We start from the raw sequence: 26,459 nt of genomic DNA, 5'->3' as shown, positions 1-26,459 counted from the left end.
GGGCCTTACAGGTCTTGATCAATGCCTATGCAACGTTTATGGATAATGTGGGCCTAAAAATCAATACCAAGAAATCAGCAGTAATGGCGCGTGTTGGTAGAAAACGTCCTATGCCCATGAAACCTTTGCTCTGTGCAGGGGAAATTATTCCCAGAGTTACGAACTTTGATTATCTTGGAATAAGCTTTTCAGAGGCCTTAAATGGCAAGGACCACGTGGCCAAACAATCTGCCAAGATGAGCCAACAGATAGGCGGAATCTTTAGATTTGTCAAAGTGTAGGGGCCAGCCCCTGGATGTGATTCTTACGATCTATGGCACACAAACTCTGGCATTCACTTTGTACGGCGCAGCCATTTGGGGTTTCCAGAATGTGGCGGAAATCCAGAGTAAGGAGAGCAAATTCTTTAAAAACCTGCTAGGGCTCCCGACCAGCGTCTCTGGAATAGCCGTCCACAGAGAGCTGGGTATGGAGTTTTGGGAGGACATGTGGGCGTTGGCCCCTCTTCAACTGTGGGTTCGGCCTCTGTCATTTTATTATACGCACTGTGCTGGGGAAAGTTGGCTGGAAAAAAATCCCCTGGCTTGCATATGTCTCTTCGACTTTGGGTGAAGTCAATTTAGGTGTCCTCTTTCCGCCTGACTCACTCATAACCAAGAATGAGGGGACAGCTTACAAAGCAACGTTGGGTGAAATCACAGTAAGAAAAAGAATTCTGTTAGAGTACGGCCACAAATCTGGCCAATTTCATACCAGCATTAGCAGCCTTACTGGAATACAACCTTATCTGTTAAGGAGCCCTTTTAAAAAGGGATAGGTGGCCGATTACGAGGGCACGGTTCGACTGCCTTCGGCTGCAAGGCAACACATGTGGAAAGGCTTTCCCGACTCAGCGGGTTGCCCGGTCTGTGGCCGCTCTCGAGAGGACCTCCCCCATTTGCTGTTCTTCTGTATAGGGTATGTCGGCATACGTAAAACAACCTCGATATACCTAATGGGCTGAGACAAGGCTGTAAGTTAGCTGCCATTTTATTTAACTTATAGGTCTCTAAGGCTGCCAAAACAATATCGGGTAAAGGTTTGGTTACACCAAAACTAGGTGAAACAGCTAGAGTGGGTAGCATATGCTGATTTTTTATTACTAGATCGGACTAAAATCGGTCTGCAAAAATTGATCAATGCTTTTGCGTTATTTACTGCTGGCTTACACCTAAAAATGAACGCAGAGAAAACTATTATTATAAGAATGGGAAAACCTAATAAAAAACAATCTTCCTCAACATGGTGTTGTGAGGGGAAACGATTAAAAAGTCAACCTGTTCTGAAATATCTAGGATACCATTTTATAGCAAATAGTATGATGCCAATAATCAAGAAACAGTTAGAAGTTAAAACAGAAATAATAAAGCGTCAGATGTCGAAAATTGACGCCAAATATGGCAGATTCAGTGCAACACCATTGAAACGCTTTTATACTATTTCGGGCATCCCCAAACTTACATATGGTTTAGAATTCTATGAACTTGAAAGCTCTGATTTCATGAAAAAAATTGAAAGATATGTGGAAAGGTGTGTTATTTTTCATCCCTAAAGGCGTTTCCATTCACGCGATTAGATATGAATTTGGTCTGCAATCCTTACATTCAATTATTATATGGAGAAAAATGTTATTATGGAGGAAATGTCTGATGAATGATACCTCATCTCTATATACGATTGCAGCAAAAGATCGATCTAACCCTTTTTGTGTGAATTTAAAATCTGTAATTGATGAGTCACTATTGAATATAGGAGTAACTATAGAGATGTTGATAAATAAACCGCAAAAAGTGAAACTTACACTTCAAAGTAATGATTGGCAAAAGACTTTGGACTCGGTCCGGCAATCTAAAACCCTTAATCAGATACACTCTTTTTGGAAATTTTATCCCGTTCTTGAGAATTATTTAGTGAAATACCTTCTCGGAATTTTAGAAACTCGTTTATGAGGTTCCATTTTGATATCTTAAAAACAAATTATATTTTAAAAAGATGGAACCTATTGAACGGCGAATGGATGTGGTGTAAATACTGTAAGGTAGAAAGGACCGAAGAAACTTTGAAGCACATACTACTACAATGTCCAGCTCTTTTATCTTCATGCAGTTGATACAGAATCTTTATGGTATCAAATCAGACATAACACATTGATGGTCTTAAAATTGAGAATTTTGGCGTTTTTAAAAAAAAATGTCTGATTTATCTTAAATTATTATAATGAATTTTCATCTTATGTTCAAACCTTAAATATAAATAAGAAATATCGGTTTAAACAAACTGACATATTTTGGGAATCTTAAGAATTCTTTTAAGGTTTACAGGAACAACTTTATATGAATTGTGTCTGATCCGCTTCGTAATTATGGTTTTCACAAGCCAATTGTTATTTGTTTTTATCTTGTGATCTTAAATTGTGAAATTTTATCTGAAGGTGTTTATAATGTCTGTTTGTTTCAACTATGTATCAAATGTACGATATGTTTTTATTTGATTCTGAAATGTAGTTTCCTTTTTTGTATTGATGTTCTATTTTGTAAAGGTTTATATAAACCATAAACAAAATAAATAATAAAACGACCTCGATTCCCGCCCTTAAGAAGACAGATTTGCTCATACAGGGCTGCACTTGTGTTTCTTTTAAGTGCCGAAACTGTTTTTACAGCTTGGGCTCTTGACGTTTCTGAAAAGAGGGATGTACTTCAGAAATAGGCTATTGCAACTACAAGGTGGTGAAATTTAGAGTTATAAAGTATAATATCGTCCGTAATGGGACTAATGTCTGAGTACTGTTTTCTGTACGATCTTTTTATCAAATATTTTTAATGTAGCCACTGTTTTACCGTATGATGCTTTTGGAAAGGTCTATTGATTTTATCTTTTATGGAACTGTAATTTTATGAAATTGTAACCTGGATTCGTGCAATAATGTGTATGTCGTTTAATGGTTGTTTTTATACATCCGAATAAACTTGTTTGACTGACAATACCATCCATGACTAGGAGTGTATGAAAAGTCACGCAAGATGCATTCCATGACACGGTTCTTCCATTGTTACCATCACTTGAAGAACCAATGCCTCATGTAGCCTTTGTAACTAATATAAGATCTGCAGGAGATCAAGCATTTGAGATACTTACTCCTCTCAAATCCTCCATAAAAAAAGAAGGAACCAATACATCCCATACCCCTTACACCTGAGTTAATAGAAACTTGTGCGCGTAAATGCAAAACTGGAACGATTATGGCGGAAGCATCTGTCTGAGGCAAACCTTACTACTTATAGGCTTGCTGTTAGACGTTATAAAATTCTTATTTCTCGGATCAAAGAGATACGGGTGTATTTCTAAGGCAAAATCTAGGCCAAGGAGCTTTTTACAATCCTTCAAGAATTGAAGGGTTGTACCACACCTGATCTACCCTATGCCAACAGCTCTTGGTGTCAAAATATTCATAACAGCTTTATTAACAAAATCCCAACCAATCAAAACAACATCAATGCTCAGGTTCAATTATTATCTGTCCATATCACTCCCACGATAAGTGGTGCAGAATGTGTCAATGATTCTCCTGTCTTTTCTTTTAGTGCAGTTTCCATAGAGGAGATCACTGATGTAGTCTGAGCTTAAACCCACTTCATGCTAAGGGAGCATTTTCTCTGCAGCACTATTTAAAGAATATATCTCAACTCTCGCCCCATGGGTGACTACCTTCATCAATCGATCCTTCTGTGATTCATTTGTTCCTGAAAGCATTAAATGATGCATGGGTACCACCTCTGCTGAAAAAGGAAAACCTAGATCCTGCAGAGGTTGGGAAATCTCGCCCGATCACAAATGTTCCCTTAATCAAACATTTTAGATAGGATTGCCTATTGTCAATATCAGACCTTTGTTGAAGAACATGATATATTGGCTGCTCAGCAGTCCAGTTTTTGACCAAATTGTAGGACTGATAATGCATTGTTGGATTTTAAGTCATACATCGCTGGTATTGTGGATCTGGGCAACACAGTGATACTATTACTTTTGGATCGGTCCGCCACGTTTGAACTTGTTGATCAACTTCTGGCGGACACATTAACCTCAGTTGGCAAATGCTCTAAAGAGCCAACTGCCTGGTTTAAATCCTTCCTGGGTCCGCGGAATACGAGTGTGACCAGGGACAATGCTTTTTCCATGGTCTCTACTCTATTATGTGGTGTTCCCCAGGGATCGTGCCTCTAGCCTTTACTTTTTAAAATTTACTCACAACCTCTGTGCTCTTCTGTCGGCTAGGGCATATACTTTGCCAATTATGCAGACGATATGCAGATTGTTATTAAACTACCTGACGAGTACTTTAAAGATCAGGATCTTAACTACATTTTCAAGGAAATCCAGAACTGCATGGCCATAAATTCTCTGGCTCTTAATGCCAAAACTGAATTGCTTGTCTCGGGCACCCTACAATGGCTAAAGAAACTGGATGCAAGATACGAGAACTTTCAAGTTTCAAAAACGGTTAAAACATTTGCAGTCTTTTACCCCCAATTGTCTTTCAACCAGCAGACTGGTTATTTGAAATTCTCCTGTCATTTTTACATTCAGCTTCTCTGGCAGATACGGCCTTATCCGTCTAAAGAAAATCTTGCTCCGATTGCAGCAGCGATTGTGAACTGCAAGCTGGATTATTTTAACAGCCTCTTCATTGGTACATCCCAGGTGAATCTTAAATCTTTGCAGGTGGTTCAGAATAGTGCTGTGCATGCCATGCTTGGCCTAAAGCGTAATATGCACATCTGAGGCCAGGCGCAGCTTGCACTGGTTGCCTGTTCAACAGCAGCTGCAGCCCAAGGGCCTATCTATTGTGTTCAAATGCCTGTGAGGCTATGCTCCCTCATACCTTACTACTACGATTAAAAAGAAACCCATTGGACGCATATTACGCTCAAGTTGCAATATTTCCTTGATTTAACCCCTATCCTCATTTTGAAGAGAACTGGTGGTGTCAGTTTTAATCTGTGGGCTCCTGCCCTATGGAACTTCATGCCTAGAAATCTGGCAGAAAGTTACTTTTTAAAAACAGTTTAAAATTTGAAGTAGGTCACGGGTAATCTTTCAAGACGGTTCTCTGATATCTACCCCTACATCGCCATCTTGTAACATTTAACATGCTCCGTCGGCTTTGTAGGACGCTTTTGGCTAATTTTGTCTGTCTGTCTCAGATTATTTGTTGTATGTGGTCTGCATTCTCCCCCCACCCCCCCTCCATCTCGTGAATGCCCCCTGAGGCCTCCGGGTTAGTGGCGCAATATAAGAACTCAGATTATCTTCAAGGCTACAAGGGGGGAAAAAAGCATATTACTAAAACACAAATGTATAAACATGGACTTAAGACTCTGTAAACTAAGCCACAATGGCTTATTAGGTTAATTATCCACAAAGTATTGTCTCCAGATGACGGATCAATAATTAAAAACAGAGCCTACGTTGTTTGCCCACAAACAGTGAAGCATGCTATAAACATTTGGATAAAGAAAAAAACTATTTAAATCCACCCTACACCTGAAAGGCACCTGCTTACTCCCTGCACATGGATGTGGTCGCAAAAACTATTACTCACCACTTTTTAACACAATACTCTGGACTCCTGAAGACCATCCCACAGGCTCCACCCTACCACGTACGCACAGCCACTAACCACCAACCACTAGACCCACTCTTGGCTCCCCAGTCAATGGAAGAAATACACGTTTCACCTTTGTTGTCTGTAGATCGCCGATATTTAACTTCAGGGCCCCAATGGCTGTTTTACAAAGAATCACAGCCTCATCACTGCTTTTCACCTTTAAATGAGACAGATATGTTAAGAGAAGAGATATTTTTAATCATTAACAAGGTAAGCGCCTGTGCCAAGAGCATAATAAACACAAAAAGTGCATCAGTCACAGATTAAGAGGTTTGTGGCAAAGGTTATCCGGTTGGCAATACATTTCCCAGTAAGTAAATTGACCCAAGAACTAAAACCATAAGGCGAGTCAAGCCATTTCTTATATCTTTACATAAACCAGTTGCCTGCTTGAGGTCCCTCTTATGCATAGACACCAACCCCTGCTCTGTAAGACTAGGCTAGGCTAGATCCAGGAATCTCATTAGCTCTGCAACCTTACCCATTAAATGTATGAAATGAAGAATATTGGCGTCTTGTGCTAACCCCGCTTTTATTTTTAATGGGACTAGGAGATTTCTCCACCAAGAACATCACAATCAGATGTATATGATATGGCATTTATAATGCACCTGTGCACAAGAGTTTCTAGGCACAAAAAGACATGGTTGGGGAACATAGGGAGGACAAAAACAATCTTACTAGTCCCTGTGTCATTGAGATTGTGTAAGTGTGGGAGAGTGGACGGAGAGAAGTGCAGGCAACTCAAAATTACAGCCAACGGGTGGGTCATAAATGCAGAGAGAAGGCACTGTAGGGTTGCAGACACAGCCTACAAGTGCTAGGAGAGTAGGGAGGCAGTGCGAAGTGCAACTGGACATGTAGGAACCTGGGCACAAATTCAGAGGGTAGCCAGGTGATCAGCGCATGGAGTAGCCTGGGCATCAGTAGGGGAGATGGAGAGAAAGCGGAAGCAAAGGAGGAAGGTCTTGAGTTGCATCCAGAACCAGAGGTGGTTCTGCTCAAGTTTGAGAGAAGCAGGGAGGCTGCTCCCGAGGGAAGCCCCAGCCAAAGAGAGATCTGCCCCAACTCTCTGCTTGGAAAAACGACTGACCCTCAAAGAGTTGGAAGTGGATGAGATGGTAGATGTTTAAGAAGAGTTGGAGCTAGTGCGGTCAGAGGCCCCAGAAAGCCTTGTAGGCGATGCAGAGGGTCTTGAACTTGATCCTTGCCGCCACTGGCAACCATTTAAGAAATTTCAGAGCTGGAGAGATACGATCCCTGGGCTTGAGGCCAAGGACAAGTCTTGTGGTCCTGTTCTGGATAAGTTGTAGAGGTCGTGGAGTAGAGGCAGGAAGATTTAGAAAGAGTCGGTTGCAGTAGTCCAGCCTAGAGAGCACCAGAGCTCTGGAGACAGCGAGCTTCTGGGGAAAAGTGAGGACAGGAAGAATACCTCCGAGGAGGTGCATCTGATAGCTTGACTTCTTAGAGACGTCAGAAATGTGATGAGAGAAGGAGCGGGTGGGGTCGAAGATGGCCCAAAGGTTCTTAGCCTCACAGGTAGGAGCAGGAAGAGGTCCCAGAGTGAGCAGCCAGAGAGAGGAAAGGCGGGAGCTGGTGTACCGATGGAGGATCTCAGTCTGGCATTAAGGCAGAGATAGTTGGCAGCACACCATTCCCGAATTGCAGCCAATCTGGTATATGTTAAGGAGCAGAGGTGGCTGAGAGGAGGCCAAAAGAGAGCTGGGTGTTATCTGCAGAACACTGAAAATTGTTAGTAGAACATAGCGATGCAGTGGGCAAGAGGTGCCAGGTATTGGTTGAAGAGCGAGGGAGAGAGGTTAGACCGCTCGGGAACACCACAAGTAGAGAGGGAAAAGCCCAGTTGGACCCGAGAGGGTCAGTCAGTGAGAAAGGCGATCAACAAGGCCAGGGCCTGATCTGATATACCCAGGTTGTCAGAGGCGTTTGAGAAGGATGGCATGGTTGACCATGTCAAAAGCAGGCGATAGATATGAGGAGAATGTGGACAGGGAGTCCAGATTGGAGAGCAGGTCAGCACAGGTGTTCAGGAGAGCAGTTTGTGCTTCTAGCAGCTATGAAGCCAGACTGGCGGCCATGGAGGCAACCAACAGATTCCGTATGCAGATTAAGCTGGGAGATGGCCAGCTTTTACAAGAGTTTACACAGGAGATGGGGCAATAGTTATCTTGAGAGGAAGGACTGGCTGCAGGCTTCTTTAGAAGGGGGTGCACAAGGAAGTGCTTAAGGGGTAGGGCAAGTCTCAGAGTGACTGCAGAAAACAGCCAAGGCTGGAGCAAGGGTGTCAATGTGGTCCTTGATGGTTCTGCTTTTAGGTCCTTGATGGTTCTGCTTTGACAAGACTCATTGATCAGACTTGTCTAGAAACATTGAATGGGGTGAACAGGGGAAAGGAGGAGAAAGGCAGAGGAGAGAAGGCCTCAGACTGGCCAGGAGTGGTAGAGGAGGAGGAGGAAGAAGAGAGGGGGGGGACAGGATGTCCCAAGCTTTCGTGGTGAAATGAGAAGCCATGGCCGTGCAGAGGGCCTGGGAGGGAACAGGAGAGGTAGAGACTGCGACAGGATTGGCCAGCTCCTTGCAGCAGATTTTGAAAAGTTTGGCAGAGTTGTTAGACGCTGCAGAGACGCAGGCTTGGATGTAGGTTCCCTTCAAGGACAAAGTCTGTAATGCCTTTGGAGCAGGCTGCAGGCCAGTTTGTCAGGGGATGCGCATGGTGCCCTCCACTTGCGCTGCAGGGTGGCGAGGTCGGAATCATACCAAGAGTTGCACTTGGATTTGGACATCCAAAGTGTTAGAAATGAAGAGATGAAAGTTAGAGATGGTAAGAAACATGTGCTGTGTGCATGTGGAGAACTACCATTCATGCCATGGAAACTTCAATTAGGTGGCAAGAAAATATTGCACTCATTATTCATGGCACATTGAATGTGAGGCTCTAAAGCATTCCTGCTTGCTTAGTGCATGTACAGATTATGTTAATCATGCAGCACTATCCCTCACAGCAATTACCCTCTTAACTAGCTCTCTATTTCACCTAGGACTCTAAATAGGAACAAAGCAGTTTAAGTAAACCATAAGCAACTCTCATAAGCAAAAATAAAAGCAAACCTTTTCCTTGGTCTTTTCCAGAAAAGTGAGGGCCACTGTGGGATCTGGGGTGAAAATAGAAGAGATGGACGAGTCATTCCAAAATGCAAACAATCAAAAATCCCTCGAGCACAGCTTCTTGTGTCTCAACATCAAGAAGCTGTACCCAATAACAAGTCTGCATTTCTACCCAGTAAGATGTCAGGCTGAGGGGGCATTAGAGAAAAGGTGCACTTTCACCAGTGAGATGCCTAGCTCCAAGAAGAAAATACATATACAAAGCTCAGGCAGCAAACAGAAAAGGATCGGAGTGCCCCAGAAACCATGTGCACAGTATGTAAAGCAGGTGGGGTAGTTCAGAGAAAGGCCTCACGAATCGTGGTCTCAGGGATATGCCCAAAACGTACAGTGGAAGTTGTTGGTTCTAGTCCAGAGACTCACCAGTCATCTGCCGCACCACATGGAGAATGATCTCCACCAGCGACAGGGGATTTACCCTGTAACAGAAAAGTTCATATTAACTGACGTTTATGAAACACTCTTAAGTCTATGTCCATATACATGCAGCATGATCTCACCTGTGCTCGAAGTCATTAATAAAATTTTCATATAGCTGTAAGATGAGAAAAGGTAATGTCAGTTCTGACTACAATAGAACGATACATTCATCTAGGTGAATCCTTGAGGGGAAAATCTACATGCAACTATACAGCCTATGAATAACCTCAACTGAATTGCTTGCTCTGGTAGCCTCTACACATGCACAATAGATAAAATTAACAATACTACATTCTAAACCCAAGAGGTATACATTACCACATGTGCTTACACACACACACCACATGTAAAAACAAACCAAATACACAAAATTAAATGTTACTTTATGGCATATACACAAGATACATGGTAGCAGATTGGACTGGACAGATCCAGCATGTAAAGTGAAACTGCAGTGTCATTGTAAGCTTCTGTAGGGTTCTAAAGGAGGTTGCTGCAGAAGGCACCCATTTTCCTTTATCAGACACCTTTTTTGTATTTTTGGCATCGTTTCTGGGGCATTTCTCTCAGTTATGTCAGTTTCCTTTCATAAAACCGATTCACGGGACTGCCTGGACAGTGGCTCCATCTCCAATCAAAGATTTTAAAGAATCCCATTCGATCTTCTCTGTGAAGATGTTCCATCAGCCTACATGGCAAAGAAGGAATTCCTTCAAAAAGATAGATCCAGAATGTTCTGTGGAGTCTCAGGTTTAAGGCACAGACAAGAAAATCTCTGAAGAGCGTTTCTTGAAGTCAAATCTAACTCCATGCCCCTACTAATGGGGCTGTAATGCACCTGGCCTTCCTTTAGGCAGCTCTCTTCCTTCTGCTTCTTGCTTTGTTGCCAGCAATAGTTCAGCTAGAAGCTCTGAACATCGTACCTGGACATTTGCCCCTTAACACACCCTGTGCCTGCCGAAACCCCCCCCCCCCCCGACCCCCCACCCCCCCAAGAGCCAATCTTTTTAGTGCCCTGGTGCGAGAAACCGGATGATGTAGAAAAGGCAATCTTGTTTGTTGCAGAAAGGTACCCAAATAAATATTCTGCACAGGGGCTTTGTACTAGATGTAGCAGGTAGAGAACTGAACCCACAAGGTTGTAACAGCTCAGGTTCTAAAGAAGAGGCATTTCTTGGCAGGCAGGCAGGCAGGCACCCTCCAGTCTCTCAAAAAGCATGATCCTTGTAGAAGCAGTAGTAAGAGCAACATTTAGTGCCCTGCCGGAATAAAGTGAGATCTCTATAAAGTTAATATTGGGTAGAGAAAGCCTTGAGAGGGATCAAGCCAATTTCTAAAAGAAGATAAAGTCTCCAGGTACTCCCACTCTCAATCTGGTCAAGGTTTTCCAAATGTGTGCAACGCGGATGTCTAGAACAAGGTGGTGGCTTACAATAAAACTGATGTGGCAAAAGGGCACAGACTTTTCCCTGGCCTACCTGTGTATGGGTTAAAGGACAAAGTCTGGGTTCAAGATTCCAAACTTATTGCTTAAGTATTCCAAGGATCGTAGTGGCACAGACAGTTGGAGCAAATCAAGTGTTCCTAGGTGAGCATAAACTTGCAACAATAATTTGCCAGTGACCAAAGAGGTCTGGATATTGAAAGGTGCCTGGACGGCCAGTGTTGCTTCGACCTTGATGTTTTTGGTGATGGACTGTAGACTGGAAACATCCGTTTATCCTGGATGTCTTAAATTATTATTTGCTCATTGATGAAGGCTGCTATGTTTATAAGCATTAAAACTATAACCTGGACTGCAAAGGGGCCAGGGCCAGAGATGTTTTTATGTGAGGGCAAAACGGGCAGCTTGGAGGGGGGCCACAACAAGCTGCCTGATCTAAAGAAGTTACATTCCATTTTTCACCAGACTCAATAGCACACGCCAGGATATGTTATGGCATGCTGCAGAGGCTCTAACCCTATTGCGTCTGTTTTGACAAATACATTCTGCCTTCATCAATTCATCATGTTGTGCTTTCTCCGTTCACTGTGGTATACATAGTTTGTGTGTTCCTTACAGCACTCCTCCTGTAGGATTATTTCCTTCCTGTGGGAAGGATGTTCATTATGAGTAGCCAAAAGTTGGAATGCATATTGATAAAGTGAGTGCCACAATGGTTCAGAAGTTAGCTCAGTGTGTTAAGCACTCATTGCAGAGGTATGTGTTCATACACTAGATTAGAATAGCACATTCTAGCAAGGCTGGCTGAGGCTTTCCTATATCGGAGGTTTATAAACCTTCCTGCATATATACTTGCTTTTGCAGCACAACAGGTGCTATTATCAGCCATGTACCTGCACCAGATTGGGGTTACAATAAAAACAAACCAGTCACCCGTATGGTGCAGGTCTAGTAATTGGTTTGTTCAGATGGAGTGTTGAAAAACCTTGGCAAGCACCAACGAGGAGCATAAACTGTGTCCAAGAGGTGAATAAGTATCTAAATTCAAGACAGTGGAACCAAAGCATTCATACTTGTATCCTGGCATTGCCAGCAGACCATATAGCGATCCCGGTCAAATCATCTAATAGCTCTTACATTACTGTGCTGTCTTGTGAGGTTTGCCTTCTCGCATGCTGGTCGCATTGTTTAGCTCATTACTTGATATTTCTTCTTATGTAGGCCATTTGAGTGGGAGGAGTGGTAGACAGAAGAGAGCAGACCAGATGTTGCAGGACTTAGGCAAGCATATTTTAAGGTCTGCTTGTGGGACACAAAAAACGGTTTGCTTTTTTGTAAATGTCAATTTCACAAGCCAGTGTTTTGGAAGTATTTATAGCTTTAAAATACAAGACAACCCCATATTAAATCTTAAAATCACATCGATGGGTATGGTGGTACTTATATACTTCACTTGATGGCAGCATGAAGCTAGAATAATTCTCATTTTGCGTAACACCCTTCTATAATTTTTTGTTTTTAAAAAAGTTGATATTTGGTTATGTGATTTGTGTACTAGTTAGTTTTATAATAGGAGATTATTTTAGTTCATGGTAAGAACTGGAAGATTAAGTGTTCAAATGCAGAAATTGCAGAGTTGGCACAGCTCCCAGCTTCACTCCTTAACCAATGTGTGATCCAGGGCCTCTCATTTAATCTTGTACTGCCTAAACTCTCAAAATGTCCAGTCCCCAAACCCTTCAAAACTGTCAGCCCTTCCGAGCGATTTCCTTCTCAGGGTATGATCCTCAAAAAAGCCTCACTCATGGTTTCACTGGCTATAGTGTGGCTTCCACTACAATAGTGAGCATTGATAAATTGCACACCACAGGTACTTGTTCCTTTGATCTCTAATGGCAACACTATTTGAAAACCATGTCCCACTTCTAATCCCAGTCTGTCTGGATACAGACACCTTCCTGGTAGTTTCTAATCTGAATCCACTATCGATGCAATTGCATGTGTGGCTTTCTCCTTCCTTCCAACTGGTCTCCGCTATCCATGCTTGAACACTTTTGCATTCTGTGAGGCAGCCAAGTACTAGATCTATTCTGGGTTACATACATCTTTTACATATGGTCCTACATTAATACTACAGGCTGCATACCTTCCGGATGCTACCGATAAAAAGGATCCTACATCTATACTCTAACAGAAGTAACCTCTTCGTAGACTGGTAATGTTGGCCTTCAAATGCTACGCGTTTAGAATTCGGATTAGGGCAGGAATGAAGAGGGTAGGACGACTTGGGAGTAAACTGGCTTATTTTAAATGCTGCAAGTCAGCATATCAACCTATGGGTTGTGATCGCGAAGCGGGGCAGTGCGACCAGATATTCCTGATCACTTAATTCCTTTGGTTTGGAGGAGCTGGGCCCCAAAGGAGGTCCGTGCCCAGGGCCCCAAAGATGTCCAAGATGGCCCTGGCCAGGGCACCCTGTGTCACAACGCACTAGGATGTACCCAAAAAGCTTTGAGGTGAGTTTCAGCCAGTGGGCAGGGTGTAATGGGCTGGCGGGCACAGACAGCCTCTCGTCCATTCAGGACCCAGTAGGTTCTGCAAGACGCAACCCATTTCCATTACAGAGCAACATTGAGCCAGCACAATAAACAGCCAAATGTGGATTTTGCCCAGTGGAATGGACAGGTGGCAAAAAAAAAAAAATACTGCCATTAACACCTAGATCCACCTCTAATTGACTGCCAGTCTTCTGGACTTGGATGCAGATACTGCCTGGATCCATAGGTTTTACTCTTGTGACCAAGGGCAGAATATTTGTTGTCCCATTGTAGAAACCTGAAGAATACCTGCTTTTCCTGGTTGACTTTCCTGGCTCCTTCACCTTATTTTTATTATCAAAGGGACTTCTGGTGAGGACTCCCCAGCCACTGCAACCAATGTGATTTCGTAAGGTAGCTTCTGGGTCTTCTAGCACAGGGATCCTTTTTATGAACCCCATTTAAGGACCAAGGTGATTATATCACCCTACACTAATGTAGTGGAGTAGGCTGGTGTCGGCTCTAATTTAGGTTTGGCTTCACCAGGGGTGTAGCCTGTTTTCCCAAAATAGCAGCCCAATGTACCGGTATTGTAGCCGTTGGGTTACTTATGTACTTTTCTTAAGTGATACAGTCAGCCATTCTGTTTTGACTGGTATTTTCTTTGTTTAGGGAAACCACAAGGCCAGTCTAAAATGGCTGCTGTGCTCACATGGGCTCACTCTGAGCCCATCCTGCACCCTCAGGAGTGGTTTGGACAGGTCCTTAACCCAAAGTCATGTGTGATGAATCCGATGGAGTCATCACTCCTTTCCTATTGGGGACCTCTCCCCATGTGGCCAGGGGACAGTAGCCACTCCCTGATCCCGAGAGGTTCACATATGGCAGGCAAGTGAGTGATACAATCGGACGAGACATGGTATCCCTTTTTCTTTTAAGGATACCCCCTCCATTCCCCATGCCTTAGTGGCATATTATCTAAACTTCCTTCATCCACCCATGAAAGCTACTGCCAATACCTTCCCATACTCTGGATATAAGTCATCAAGAACCAACTTCCAAGTACTGTGACGAGGAAGCTGGGCAGAGCAATGAAGAACGAGGCCAGAAGCACAACTTGAGCTCTAGTGGTTGCGAGCGCATACTTCATGCCGGGACATTCCGCTGAACCAGCTCACAGGATAGAGACGCTGGCTGGGAGAATCTCATCCTCTTGGTATCGACCGAGGGACCACTGTGCTGTTGAGAAGTCTCACTGAGAAAGCAGAGTAGAGCAGACTGCAGGACCCAGCCTGCTGCAAGGATGCCAGGAGAGGAAGAGAAGGAAAGACTTCCTGGTGCATGCAGGTACCGAAAAGCAGCCTCCACGCTGCTAGAGCAGAGATACCCAGAGCGGGCTATTGGGAGCCGTGAGGGGTGCAGAAGCCACAAAGCAGAGGTGGATAACCTGGGAAGACGCAAAGGGACACCAAAGAGTCTCAGCATGCTTACCGTGGGAGGAGCAACACATGCCACGGAGTCGGTGAATCCACCCAAGGGAAACTGGGACATCGGGCCACTTGACCAGTCCCTACCAAAGGCAAATATGAAAAAGAATGGGAGACTCTATACTTCCTAATAAGACTTAAATATACAAAATATTTTCAAGTTTGCCATGTGAAACAAAGTCCTGGCAAGAGAGTATACCTGGCACAGTCAAGTTGAACAGTGTGAAAGTAAATTACATGAGAGTCCTGATAAGGATGCATCAAGTATAGCCAAAGACTGTTGAAATTAAAGAGAAGAAACCTAGCAGGAGAGTACACCAGGTAGCCTACCAAAATGAAGACCAACAGCCAAGATGTTTTGCATACAAGTTGTTCCTGTGACCAAATAAAGCCCAAGGAAAAATATCCTTAAAAAGTTTAAAGTGCAGTGAAGAGAAATCCAGGGGAAGGGAGCCATCTTCTGGAATTGTGACCTTTATCCATTTGCAACTTTTGCGTTGGAGTTGCACCTTTCCTTTTTGAACGTTTGTACACAGGCCAAAGACATTTCCCTTTTCACCTTGACATGGCCAGAATAGTATTTCGCACACAAGACATTTTTTTCCTTTGGACAGACCCTTAGTTTTTGCTTTAGGCATGGAAATACTTCCAAGATTAGGGACAGCGAGGCATTTTCCAACCCATTTGTTAAAATAAACATTTATTGCCAAAACCATGAATTCTCTGTCAGTCTCACTCCTGGCTCCTCACAAGTCTATACATAAACTAGATGGTCTGTCCTGGCTAGCTATTTTTTCAGGCCAAATGAATTGGCTGGCTAACAAAAACTTTGTTTGGAGCCCCACAGTGTTAACGGTGGACTGGCTCAGGCCAGCCCGTGTATGTGTGGACCATCTAGGGGAGAGATTTTGTCCATTGCTCACCTTTGCTGCGATTCTGCAGGTTTACATAACTGCTGGAGGATTTTTGGCTCACAGGAGTGTTAATTTCACCAGTTCTAGCCCTACAGACTGGCCCTGTGCATGCTCATTTAGCTATGGTTTCTTCTCTTGGCTGCTAATAGTCATTGCTCCCCCACCTAAACTGTCCTCGTCCTGCCCATGGTCCTCCCCGCTAGATGGGCGTGGACGCCTGTGATGCTGAAACAGTTTCTGGACCGTTTCCCCACCACTTCCCCAAATAACTCATGACATGAATTGGACATAAAAAAAAGAGTTGTGGGGAACCCCTACCCACCCAGCCTTTACTGTTCCGCTGGGAGTTCTTGTGTCACCCCCACTGTTGCCTCCCTCCCAATAATCGACTGTCTAATGATGGCTGTCCACTCCTCTGAGCTGTCCATGACTCCTTGGACTTACTACGTGTTCTAGATGACAATTCAGTCGTTGCATTTACTCCTGGGAAGTTGTCCTTTTGGGACAAGTCCCTCGCTAACCAGATCCTGCAAACTGCTTCTGCAAGGGAAGGGGACATGCATGACTCACAGTAATAACATTTCTGATGGCATCTGCTTAGACTCACATGCTGTGCACATAGTCAGACCTCTAGTGGCAATCCGAGTATTGCATCTTTCTTTTGAAGATCGAAATGGATGTTGACATGGGCGCGACTAACTATCCCCAACATGACGTGTAGTGTACCACCGTTTTTTTTTCTGTCGTGAGGGAGCCTTATAGTCTGCATGAGCGAGTACAGAAGAGAGAAGGTTTAAGAAGTCCAAGTTCCTTCTACTCCACGAAGGGAGGAAGGGTGGGCGCATGTGAATCTAAGCAGATACAATCATCAGAAATGCTAATACGTTGAGTAATGCAGGTCTTCTGATGCTTTTAAATCTACTTCGAATCACATGCTGTGCATATACTAGCGAGCAGTACCCAGAGATGGTGGTGGGATGTGTGAAGAACAGCAGCAAAGATGTCTTAGCACAGTTTGTCCCACCTGAGAATCAGACCTAGAGTGTGCATCCAGGTAGTAGTGTTGTGTAAAGGTGTGTACATAACTCCAGGGATCATGGGTACAGTAGACATCACACTGGTGATATTACAAAAACACCCAGTTGATGTCCCTTTACGAACTTCGAAAACCTGTGCAATACTCACTTACCACTAGATGTCAGCCAATGCGATACGAAGGAGATCCACAAGCCTCGAATGTATACACACACACAAAGCTTTACAGTACAGAACTCAAGTACTTATTTGATCTATATGTGTAACCAATATGCAGTATATCTGTTTAGTGTATGCTCTTGTTGTGCCGATTGGCAGATTAACTTACCCATTAACCCGCCTCCTTACCACCTTTGAGTTAATAACTGTTCTGCCTAGCTACCAATTCAAAGAGTCTGGTCTATTTGTACAGCCCTCACCAGAGGATTGTGCAAAAATATCCCTAAATTGAGGCCATCATGGGGAGAATTAATATTCCCTTTCCGGTACAGGCAGTAGAAAGTTAAAGATGCTTGGAAAGACCAGTCAAGGTCAGTCAATGATGGCTTAGCTTTGATTCAAAGATTTCAAAGTCTTGTATTCTTTCTTGGCAGTTTCTACCGTCTCATCAGTTGAACCTTTTCCTTGAAACTCCTAGCAGAATTGAAACTGGAGTAGAGTTGCTATTGAAAAAGGCACCTCCCAGACACCACCGAGATGGGAACAGATTTAGGCTTGATATTATCATGTGACATTAATTGGTATGAGCTTGATTTATTTCACCTGTAATGTTGTTTAATTACGTGGCAATTGATGTAAATCCATGTTTGTCAAATTGATTTTTTCATTTGTAAATACATGCAGGAACTGTGCATGAATTGTGTATAAAATGCCTTTTTTCACTGATGTTTTTAGATGATACACTCTTGTATGCTTTGGTCTGAAGGTCTTCTATGTGTATATATAGATAATTTGATATTAGAAGTTTTTACACCTCATTTATTAACAATAAAAAACAAATGTATCTTGTTTTTGAAACGCTCTAATTGAATTAAACGTAGTTGTAACCTTAGACTTCAAGGATTGTTTCCTATAGAGAGAGATGTGTAAATATTGAACACATATTTAGGAGTTCCTTAATTTGACAAGGACCCTGCGTTAGGATACCCCACTGGGTGGTAAATATACACTCCCACTGGAGGCTATCCACAATACTCTTGGATTCCTGTACCATAGATAATATGAAGAGAGATGGAGCTTTATAGCTCCTTGTCTGCCAGGACAAACCCCCCTTTACGTACATGTCTAGCGCCTCATCAACAGCCTTGCCAAACAGGTTAGAATCCTCCACCGGTCTGTTGATGAGACGCTGGTGTCTCTGGCTTGAACCCAGAATTCTTCAACCAGGCGTGTCATTTCAAGAGGGTACCCTGGGCCAGGGTTCTCGCAGCTGTTCAGCAGCATTTAAGGATGTTATGGTTTAATGGTTTATTGGCTTACCCTCGGATATAATCGTAAGCAGGCGAGAACGCACTGGTTCGGGGACCTCCTGCAGGCCCTCCTGTAGGAGGTTCCCATTGAACATCAGAATAGCTGGCCAACAGCGTGGTATTGTTAGCAATCTGGGTGGAATATACTGCCGCAGTAGTAATTCGCTTTCCCCGGGCATACAGTTTTTATATTCCTTGTCCGACGGTGCCTCACCTGTGGACAAGAGCACCCCTGCCCTCTTCCTGGTTGTAGTGACCACGAGAGAATCTGGGGTGGCATGTCCCCAAATATAGAGCGGGTCAGAAGGGGAAGGGCGAAAAAGTTTCTCCACCCGTGGGTTCACAGCCCTGGTCTGAAGGCGTAAGGAAGGGACGTTGCGCCTTTTAATGGAGTTAAGTAAAGTAAAGGCTTCTCCTTTAGTATATCCTCCACGAAATCAGAGTCTTGCACCGCCTCTTGCGTGGCTATCTGGAAACGGTTGGCTGCTTTTTCAGAATGGCGTTAAACGCCATCAGATAATCTATAGGAGATGGCATGACGCAGAGGTGGGGAGGAGGGAGGATCCATGCATATGGTGTCAGGATCCTGGTCTGAGTAGGTGACAGCCATGGTGGGTTGTCCACCGGCAGCTCATCCGCCCCCCCCCCCTCTCAAATCTGGGGCCTGGTCAGTGGGATCCTCAAAGGGACCATCCTCTTGCAGATAGGGGTCATGAGGAACTTCCTCTTGATCTGTCAGGTCAGAGGCCTCCTCATGAAGAGGGCCGGTGATTCTCTGAAATTTGGCCACTGAGGGGTAAAGGTCTTCACTAGGCCCACAAATTTGCAAGCCTATTCATAAAGCCTTCACATTGTTCCCTGGTCCATAAAGAGGAGACCCAGGGATCCTCCTGAGGTTCTAACACCGAGAATTTTCTAAGAGTGTACTGGATAAGGGCTGGGGACTCTCAGAATATTCATCCTGCCTTTCCCAGTGTGTGGACGTGTCTTTCGACTTGTCCTTGGTTTACTGGCCACCAAAACGATCTTTGAAAGACTCTCGTGGATGTTCGGCACTTCCGGGAGGGGTTTAGGCTGTTCAAGCGGCTTCACTATAGATTGACATAGCCGGAACTTTATGCATCGGCACGCTCTAGGAGGAGCCTAGACGGCATTGTGACTTTTGGTGCCTTTATTTGCAGTGTCCACACACATGCCGCTTACGTGGTTGCGGTAAGGACTGCCGACCTCGTGGACCGGCGGGTGCTGTTGAGGAGCTCGGCATACCGGTTGGCGCCTTAGACCGCTTTGACAGTACTGGGGGTTGTGTGCTTGTTTCTATGAGTAGCGGGTGCGTCCCTGTCGCCAGGGTGTACATTCCTCATAGCAGAACTATCGTCCTGCCTGGTGGGGCCGGGGACAGATGGTTTGGAGCGGAATTGCTCCGCTGAGATGGTGAGAGGTTGATAGCATCCGAATCGGAGCCACGGCCATCGCTTACCTCATCACCACTTTCGGCGCCTGCGGCGATGGGGGAGCTACCATTGGCCTGCATCATGGCGTAGGCCACCCACTGCTTAACTCGACGCTCCTTGATTGTCTTAGGACACAAGAGCTGACAAAACTGACAGGACGCCTTGTGGTGATCGCGAGGGAGACACTTATTGCACCTCTGGTGCGCACCCTTCCAGGGGTACTTGCCCTTACAGGAATGGCAACATTTAAAATGGTGTGCTGTCCATAGCTCAGGTGTATTAAAGTGACAGCAAAACCAAAGGGACAAAGAGGGGAGAAGGAAAGACATTCTTGATAAAGAAAGCGAACCCAGACCCCACTCTCCCTACTGCATAGGCCGGTCAGAAAGCCCAGCCTCACGGTCGACTGGAGCACCAGCCGGCAAAGTATGTTCTTCCGCTGTCTTCAGTGGTGGCTGTGAAGTAATCAAAGAGGGGACAAACAAATGGCTGGAGGTCCTTAGCAGATAAAAAACAATCACGGTCTTGGAAGAGTTTGTGTTGAGTCCGATTGGGGGAGGGAGTGGGGAGTCCAGCGTTCCCCTATAATCACCTGTAGGTTTTAAAATATATTTTAAAGAGCACCTTTTATAGAAAACGGGTAATTAACAAGTTAGTGGTACACCCCACCCCCCACCACCCCAATCTCAGATTGGCATTAGAGTTTGCCCAAGAAGTCTTCAGGGGTTTGAAAACTTGGCAAGGATTTGAATATTTGGCTAGATCTCCCTGATCACGGCCTAGAAAGGGTATTGCTGGAGAGTGAATTTACCCATACTACTATCGGGTGCAGGAAGGGGGAGGCCTAAGGAACAAGTTACTTACCTGTAACTTGTTCTCCAGCATGGGTCTGGCATGGATTCACATGCTCATGAATATTCCTCGTCGTCAGGCTGGGAATCCTCGGTAAAGAAAAAACCAGTATCAGTTTCGTTTCTGATCTGTCTTTCGTAGTAATAACCAATCACTGGTCTCTGCGTCATACTGACCACAGCCAATGACTGCCCTCTACCTAAGCACCGCCTCTGGCAGCCATCTTCAGATTTGGAAGCACGTGAAGTGGCAGTATGACCAAGTGAAGAGCCGCAGAGGGGTAGGCGGGAGGGTTCACATGTGAATCCATGCAAGACCCATGCTGGAGAACAACAGTTACAGGTAAGTAACTTGTTCCTTCGCCAGCATGGGATCTGGCATGGATTCACATGCTCATGAATAAAGAATACATAGCAGTACACACATGCACAACCACGGGAGGTGGCAAAGGCTCAACATTAAGCATTACATCAAACCCAACATTAAGCATCTTACCTCCTCACCAGGCTCACCTCAGGCGAACAGGTTGCGCAGCACTGCTTGGCCGACCCTGGACTCCTCCCTGGAATCCCGATCGACGCAGTAGAATTTCGTGAAGGTGTGCGTCGACCTCCACGTAGCAGCCCTGCATATGTCCAGCAGGGGCACACCAGAAAGGAACGCCGTGGTGGCTGCGATCGCTCTGGTGGAATGGGCTCTCGGACGGCCAGCCAGCGGTCGGTTTGCCAACCGATGACAGTACATGATACAGCCGGAGAGCCATCTGGAAATGGAAGCCTTCGAGAGAGCCTTCCCCTGATTGACAGGTCCAAAATTCACAAAGAGTTGTGACGTCTTCCGAAAACACTTTGTGCGGTCCACGTAGAACTTCAGCGCTCTAGCCACATCCAGCGAGTGCAAAGTCCTCTCAGCCGGCGACGGGAAGAACACAGGCAACACCAAGGGTTCGTTGAGATGGAAGTCCGACGGTACCTTGGGCATGAAGGAGGGGTGCGTCCTGAGCACTACCCTCGTGTCGTGAAAAGTCAAGTACGGGGCCTTGCAGGAAAGGGCCTGGATCTCTCCCACCCGTCGTGCGGAGGTGATGGCCACAAGAAACGCTGTTTTCCACGACAGAAACTTCAACGGGGCCGAGTGCAGAGGCTCGAACGGAGGTCCCATGAGCTTGGTCAGCACCACGTTGAGCTCCCATGCCGGGACCGGAGCCTTCACCGGCGGGAACGATCTGAACAGTCCCTTCATGAACTCTTTCACCAGACGATGAGACCACAAGGACGTCCGGCCCATGGTCCTGGTGTATCGGGAGATCGCAGCAAGATGAATCTTGATGGACGCGTGTGCCAGTCCAGCTTTGGCCAGCGTCAGCAGGTACGGCAGTACCTGGGGAGCCGTAATCCATAGAGGGGTTAATCTTCTGTGCGTGGCACCAGACAGAGAACCTCTTCCATTTGTGTCCGTAGCATTTAAGAGTCGAGGACGCCCTGGCCTTTGCAAGAACCTCTCTGCAGTCGGCCGGTATGTCGTATCCTCCAAACTCTAGCGCTGCAGGAGCCAGGCCTGCAAGTTCAGCGATTTCGGGTCGTGGTGGAGGATGGCGCCTCCTTCCCTGGAGAGTAGATCCGCGTCCACCGGCAGCCCGATTGGCGGGGACGCTGATAAGTCCAGAAGGTCCGGGAACCATATCTGCCTCGGCCACGCAGGTGCGACGAGGATCATCCTGCACCGTGACCTCTTGAGCTGGTTGACGAGCCGGATTAGCAGTGGCAAAGGAGGGAACGCGTAGAGGAACAGGCCCTCCCTGGGGAGCGAGAAAGCATCGCCCATGCTCCTCGCCTGGGGAAACCTGCTGGCGATCCTCCGGCACTTGGAGTTCGTCGCCGTCGCGAACAGGTCGATCTGGGGTGTGCCCCACCGTCGGAAGAGGCGATCCACTAGATCCTGCCGTAGTTCCCACTCGTGGCACGAGCGCAGCTCCCTGCTGAGTGAGTCGGCGATGGTGTTTTTTATCCCTGCCAGATGTAACGGCACCAGAAACATCCTTTGGGCGACGGCCCAATGCCACAGGTCCTGCGCCTCCTTGGACAGTGCTGGGGACCTGGTTCCGCCCTGTTTCCTGATGTAAAACATGGTGGTGGTGTTGTCGGTGAAGATCCTCACCACCTTGCCCTTGAGGGACGGAAGGAAGGACCTGAGGGCCCAGAACACTGCACGGAGCTCCAGGACGTTGATATGGAGGGACTTCTCCGTCGGGAGCCAGAGGCCTCTCGCGTGCAGATTTTCGGTGTGCGCTCCCCACCCTCCCAGGGAGGCATCCGTGGTCACTGTCTCCTGGTGGTCTGGGGTCTGGAAGTCCATGCCCGCCGTCCGATGCGCGCGGGTGCCCCACCACCGGACCGCTCGGCGGAAACTCTCGTCGAGTGTGATCCTCTCCTCGAAGCCGCCCGTCGTTTGGATCCAGCGCGCGTCCAGGAACTCATGCAACGGGCGCATCCGGAGCCTGCACATGGGAATGAGGTAGATGCAAGAAGACATCATTCCGAGGAGGGACTTGATGGACCTCACCTTGGCCGCGTCGGAAACCAACATCCGCTGTACCTTGCCCAGGATGGACCTGGTCCTTTCCTCCGACGGGGAGGCCAGAAGGGACACTGTCGAGCTTCGCTCCCAGAAACAGTGCGTTTTGCGCGGGTACCAGGTGGGACTTGGCGTAGTTCACGGAGAATCCCAGGTCTGTGAGCAGTTGGACGGTCCTTGCCGTGTGCTGCATGGCGAGCTCCCTCGTCTTGGCTCGGATGAGCCAGTCGTCCAGGTAGGGGTAGACGTGGATCCCCTCGCGGCGCAGCTGCGCCGCCACCGGTGCAAGGCACTTGGTAAATACCCTGGGTGCCAACCGTAGTCCGAAGGGGAGGGCTTTGAACTGGTAGTGACGCCCTTGGACCACAAACCTGAGGACTTTTCGGTGCCCCTTTAGGATGGGAATATGGAAGTAGGCATCCTCCAAATCCAACGACGACAGGAAGTCTCCTTCCTCCAGCTAACCCAGGACGTGCTGGAGGGTGACCATCCGGAACTTCTGCGCCTTGATGAACTTGTTCAGACGTCGCAGGTCTAGGATGGGGCGCCATCCTCCCGTCTTCTTCACGAGGAAGTATCTCGAGTAAACTCCGGAGCCCCGAAGTCTCTTTGGGACGAGTTCGATGGCGCCCTTCCTGAGCAACGCCTTTACCTCCAAGAGAAGCTGAGGGACGTGAAGCTCTTTCCTGGCCACGGGGGGGGGGGAAGGTGGGTGGGGGAAGGGGGGGGGGAACGACGCGCGGGCACCTTCTTTGAAACTCGAGCGCGTGGCCCCGGGCTAAGGAGTCCAGCACCCAACGGTCGGTGGAGATGGACTCCCACACGCTGACGAAGCTCGCTAGCCGGCCTCCCACCGGGGTGCTTCGGTGGGGGCCCGACCCCACGGCCGGTTCAATCCTGTTTCGACGAGGCTTTGCCGCCTTGACCTCCTTGGCGACGACGGCGGGGTCCGCCAGACTTGCCTCGTCCTCTGTAGGCCTCCTGAGACGATGAGCGGGCCGCTTGACGGTAGGTAGAGAAACCCTCCGCTGCTCCGAAAGGGCGTCCGTCGTTGCTGTAGAACCCCAAGGGCCCGGGCCGTCTCAGTGTCCGCTTTAATGGCCTGAAGGGAATCGTCCACTGTTTTCCCAAACAGGTTGTTCCCATCGAACGGCATGTCCAGGACTCTGGTCTGTACGTCTTGACGGAAGTCCGTAGCCTTGAGCCATCCACGCCGCCTAAGGCACACGCCGTTGCCCAACTGGAGAAACCCAGTGTCGGCGATGTCCGTCGCAATAGTGATGGCGTGGTCCGACGCCACCTCACCTTCCTGTAGGATCTCCAGGGCATCCGCCCTCTTGGCGTCCGGTAGGAAGTCCAGCAGGGGAGCCAGTTTGTACCATGGCTCCCTGTCGTAGCGGGCCACGATAGCCAAGGCGTTGGCCGCTTTAATCGTCGTCGCTGCAGACGAGATGACCCTGCGTCCCATAGCGTCAAATTTCTTTCCCTCGCCGTCCGGTGGGGAAGTCGATGTGGAGGGCCCCCCCCCGCCCCCCCGCTTTCTTCCTGGCCGCCGCGGAGACGATGGAGTCCGGGGTAGGCTGCGCCTGGAGGCACAGGGGGGCCGCGTCCGGGACCCGGTACTTCTTCTCGTACCGGTCTCTTCTAGCTGGCGTCGTGGAAGGGTTCTTGAGGAGGGCGAGGCCCTCATCCCAAATGTCGTCCAGTAGAGGCACCGCGAGGACCGTCTTCCTCTTGGCCTCGCACCGTTGATAAAGGAATCCTTCCTTTTTCTTCTCCTCAGGGCAGAGTTGGAAAAGCTCAGATGCCCTGGCGATCATTGAGTGGAACGATCCAATCTCGTCGGGCGGAGAAGCCCTGGTGGGAGGTGACGACGGGAGATCCTCGTCGTATACCTCGTCGTCCGTACCCGTCGCTGCCGTGTCAGTCCCCGTATCATCCCCTCGGGTGGACAGGGAGGAGGGCTGGACGGGTCGCGATGGCTGAAAAGGAGGTGGAGGGTGAATCCTTCTTTTCTTGGGCGGGGGAACACCAGAAGGTCCCGGTTCAGGATCCCCCGATGTGAGAGGTTCCTCCGTCGGCAACGGTAGTCTCGTCCTTATCTCTGAGCATAAGGACTGTATAGCCAACAAAATGGCCGCCGAGTTGTCTTGCAGCGCTGGCAGAGGGGAATCCGACGGGCGATCAGGGGCCCCGTCGGCACCCTCGACGCTGTCGTCGTCACCTGCGTCGGGATCCATCCCGACGGGCCGGTCTTCATCCACGCCAAGGCCGTGGCTTAAGACCTCGATCAGCTCTTCCTCTGAAGCTGAATCTACGACGACGCCCTGCCCCCCCCCCCCCCTTTTCTTCCCCACCGGGGGTTTCACGGGGGTCCTATCGATGGGCACAAAAGAGGACTCCCTCCGAGGTGGCAGGGAGACTCTGAGCCCCGAGGTCGCCACCACTGGTGTAGCCCCCACAGGCTGAGCCAGGGCCGCCGCGACAGTATCGATAGAGGGCTTGGCCGGATGGATTAAGGCCTTCACCACCTTAGGTGCGCTCACCGCCTTATCCTTGGGGTGGGGGGGGGGGGGGCGGGGGGGGGGGAACACTGCCTCGCTCCCCCTCCGATGGGGCCTTCGAGCTCGACCGGGGCCTCTCCAGGAGCTTCGCCGGGTGCTCGCCCTTTCTCTTACCCGACCCAGAGCGTTGGTTCGTGGCTGAAGGTGCCGGGGAGGGTGCGCCCTGCCTGGCGCCCGTAGAGCCCGACCGTTCGGCGCTCCCGGTGCCAGCGGACTCGCGGTGCTTGGTCTTGTGTTGGACCCCCGTCGCCGGGGCGTCCTCAAAGGTCTTAGAAGACCGCTCGGATTTCTTCCTCTTCTTCTCGCCTGACGGGCTCTTACCTTCCAGCCAGTTGGCGAGGCGTTGGTGGCGGTCCTTCATGGTCCGCTCCGACATATTGCCGCAAAACGCACAGTCCTTCTCCACGTGCGTCTTGTCCTCATGCAAGCAGTAGAGACAAAAGGAGTGTTCGTCCTCCTTAAAGACGTTCGGCAGCTGGCATCCAGGGCAGACCCTGAACAGCTTTCCGGGTGTCGAGCTTCCCTTCTCCTGGGCCATGTCCGGGCCTGAGAAGCTTCTGGAGTCCTCCAAAACATAGCTCGACGAAATCTTCACCCTTGAGGGGCGCAGACGAATCCGACACGGGTCCCCGTTGATCGGATGGAGAGTCGGTGGAGCTTGAGGCTCTTTTGACCGGAAAAAACGAAGTTTTGAGAAAAAAACGTGAAAAAAATAGCACTAACGCTCGAGAGCAATAGCACGAGGATCCCAACACATGAACGTGCGGTAAAAATCTGAAGATGGCTGCCAGAGGCAGTGCTTAGGTAGAGGGCAGT

The 26,459-nt window shown here is 47.7% G+C and overlaps 1 protein-coding gene across 3 annotated transcripts in view; it reads right to left on the bottom strand.

Annotated features, from left to right (window-relative positions):
• The window catches only part of PSMD13 (proteasome 26S subunit, non-ATPase 13), a 377,179-nt gene that overhangs the window by 304,646 nt on the left and 46,074 nt on the right, over positions 1 to 26,459 (bottom strand). For all 3 annotated transcript variants that reach the window (XM_069623910.1, XM_069623909.1, XM_069623911.1), the window contains exons 3-6: positions 9,394 to 9,428; positions 9,257 to 9,312; positions 8,837 to 8,880; positions 5,778 to 5,864 (exon numbers count right to left, since the gene is read on the bottom strand). In XM_069623910.1, the coding sequence (XP_069480011.1) occupies positions 5,778 to 5,864; positions 8,837 to 8,880; positions 9,257 to 9,312; positions 9,394 to 9,428 (222 nt within the window). The remainder of the gene's footprint in view (positions 1 to 5,777; positions 5,865 to 8,836; positions 8,881 to 9,256; positions 9,313 to 9,393; positions 9,429 to 26,459) is intronic.

Source organism: Ambystoma mexicanum, chromosome 11, assembly GCF_040938575.1.
Source record: "Ambystoma mexicanum isolate Mex_15411 chromosome 11, UKY_AmexF1_1, whole genome shotgun sequence".
Classification (NCBI taxonomy): Eukaryota; Metazoa; Chordata; class Amphibia; order Caudata; family Ambystomatidae; genus Ambystoma; species Ambystoma mexicanum.
This window is presented reverse-complemented; position numbering and strand designations above follow the sequence as displayed.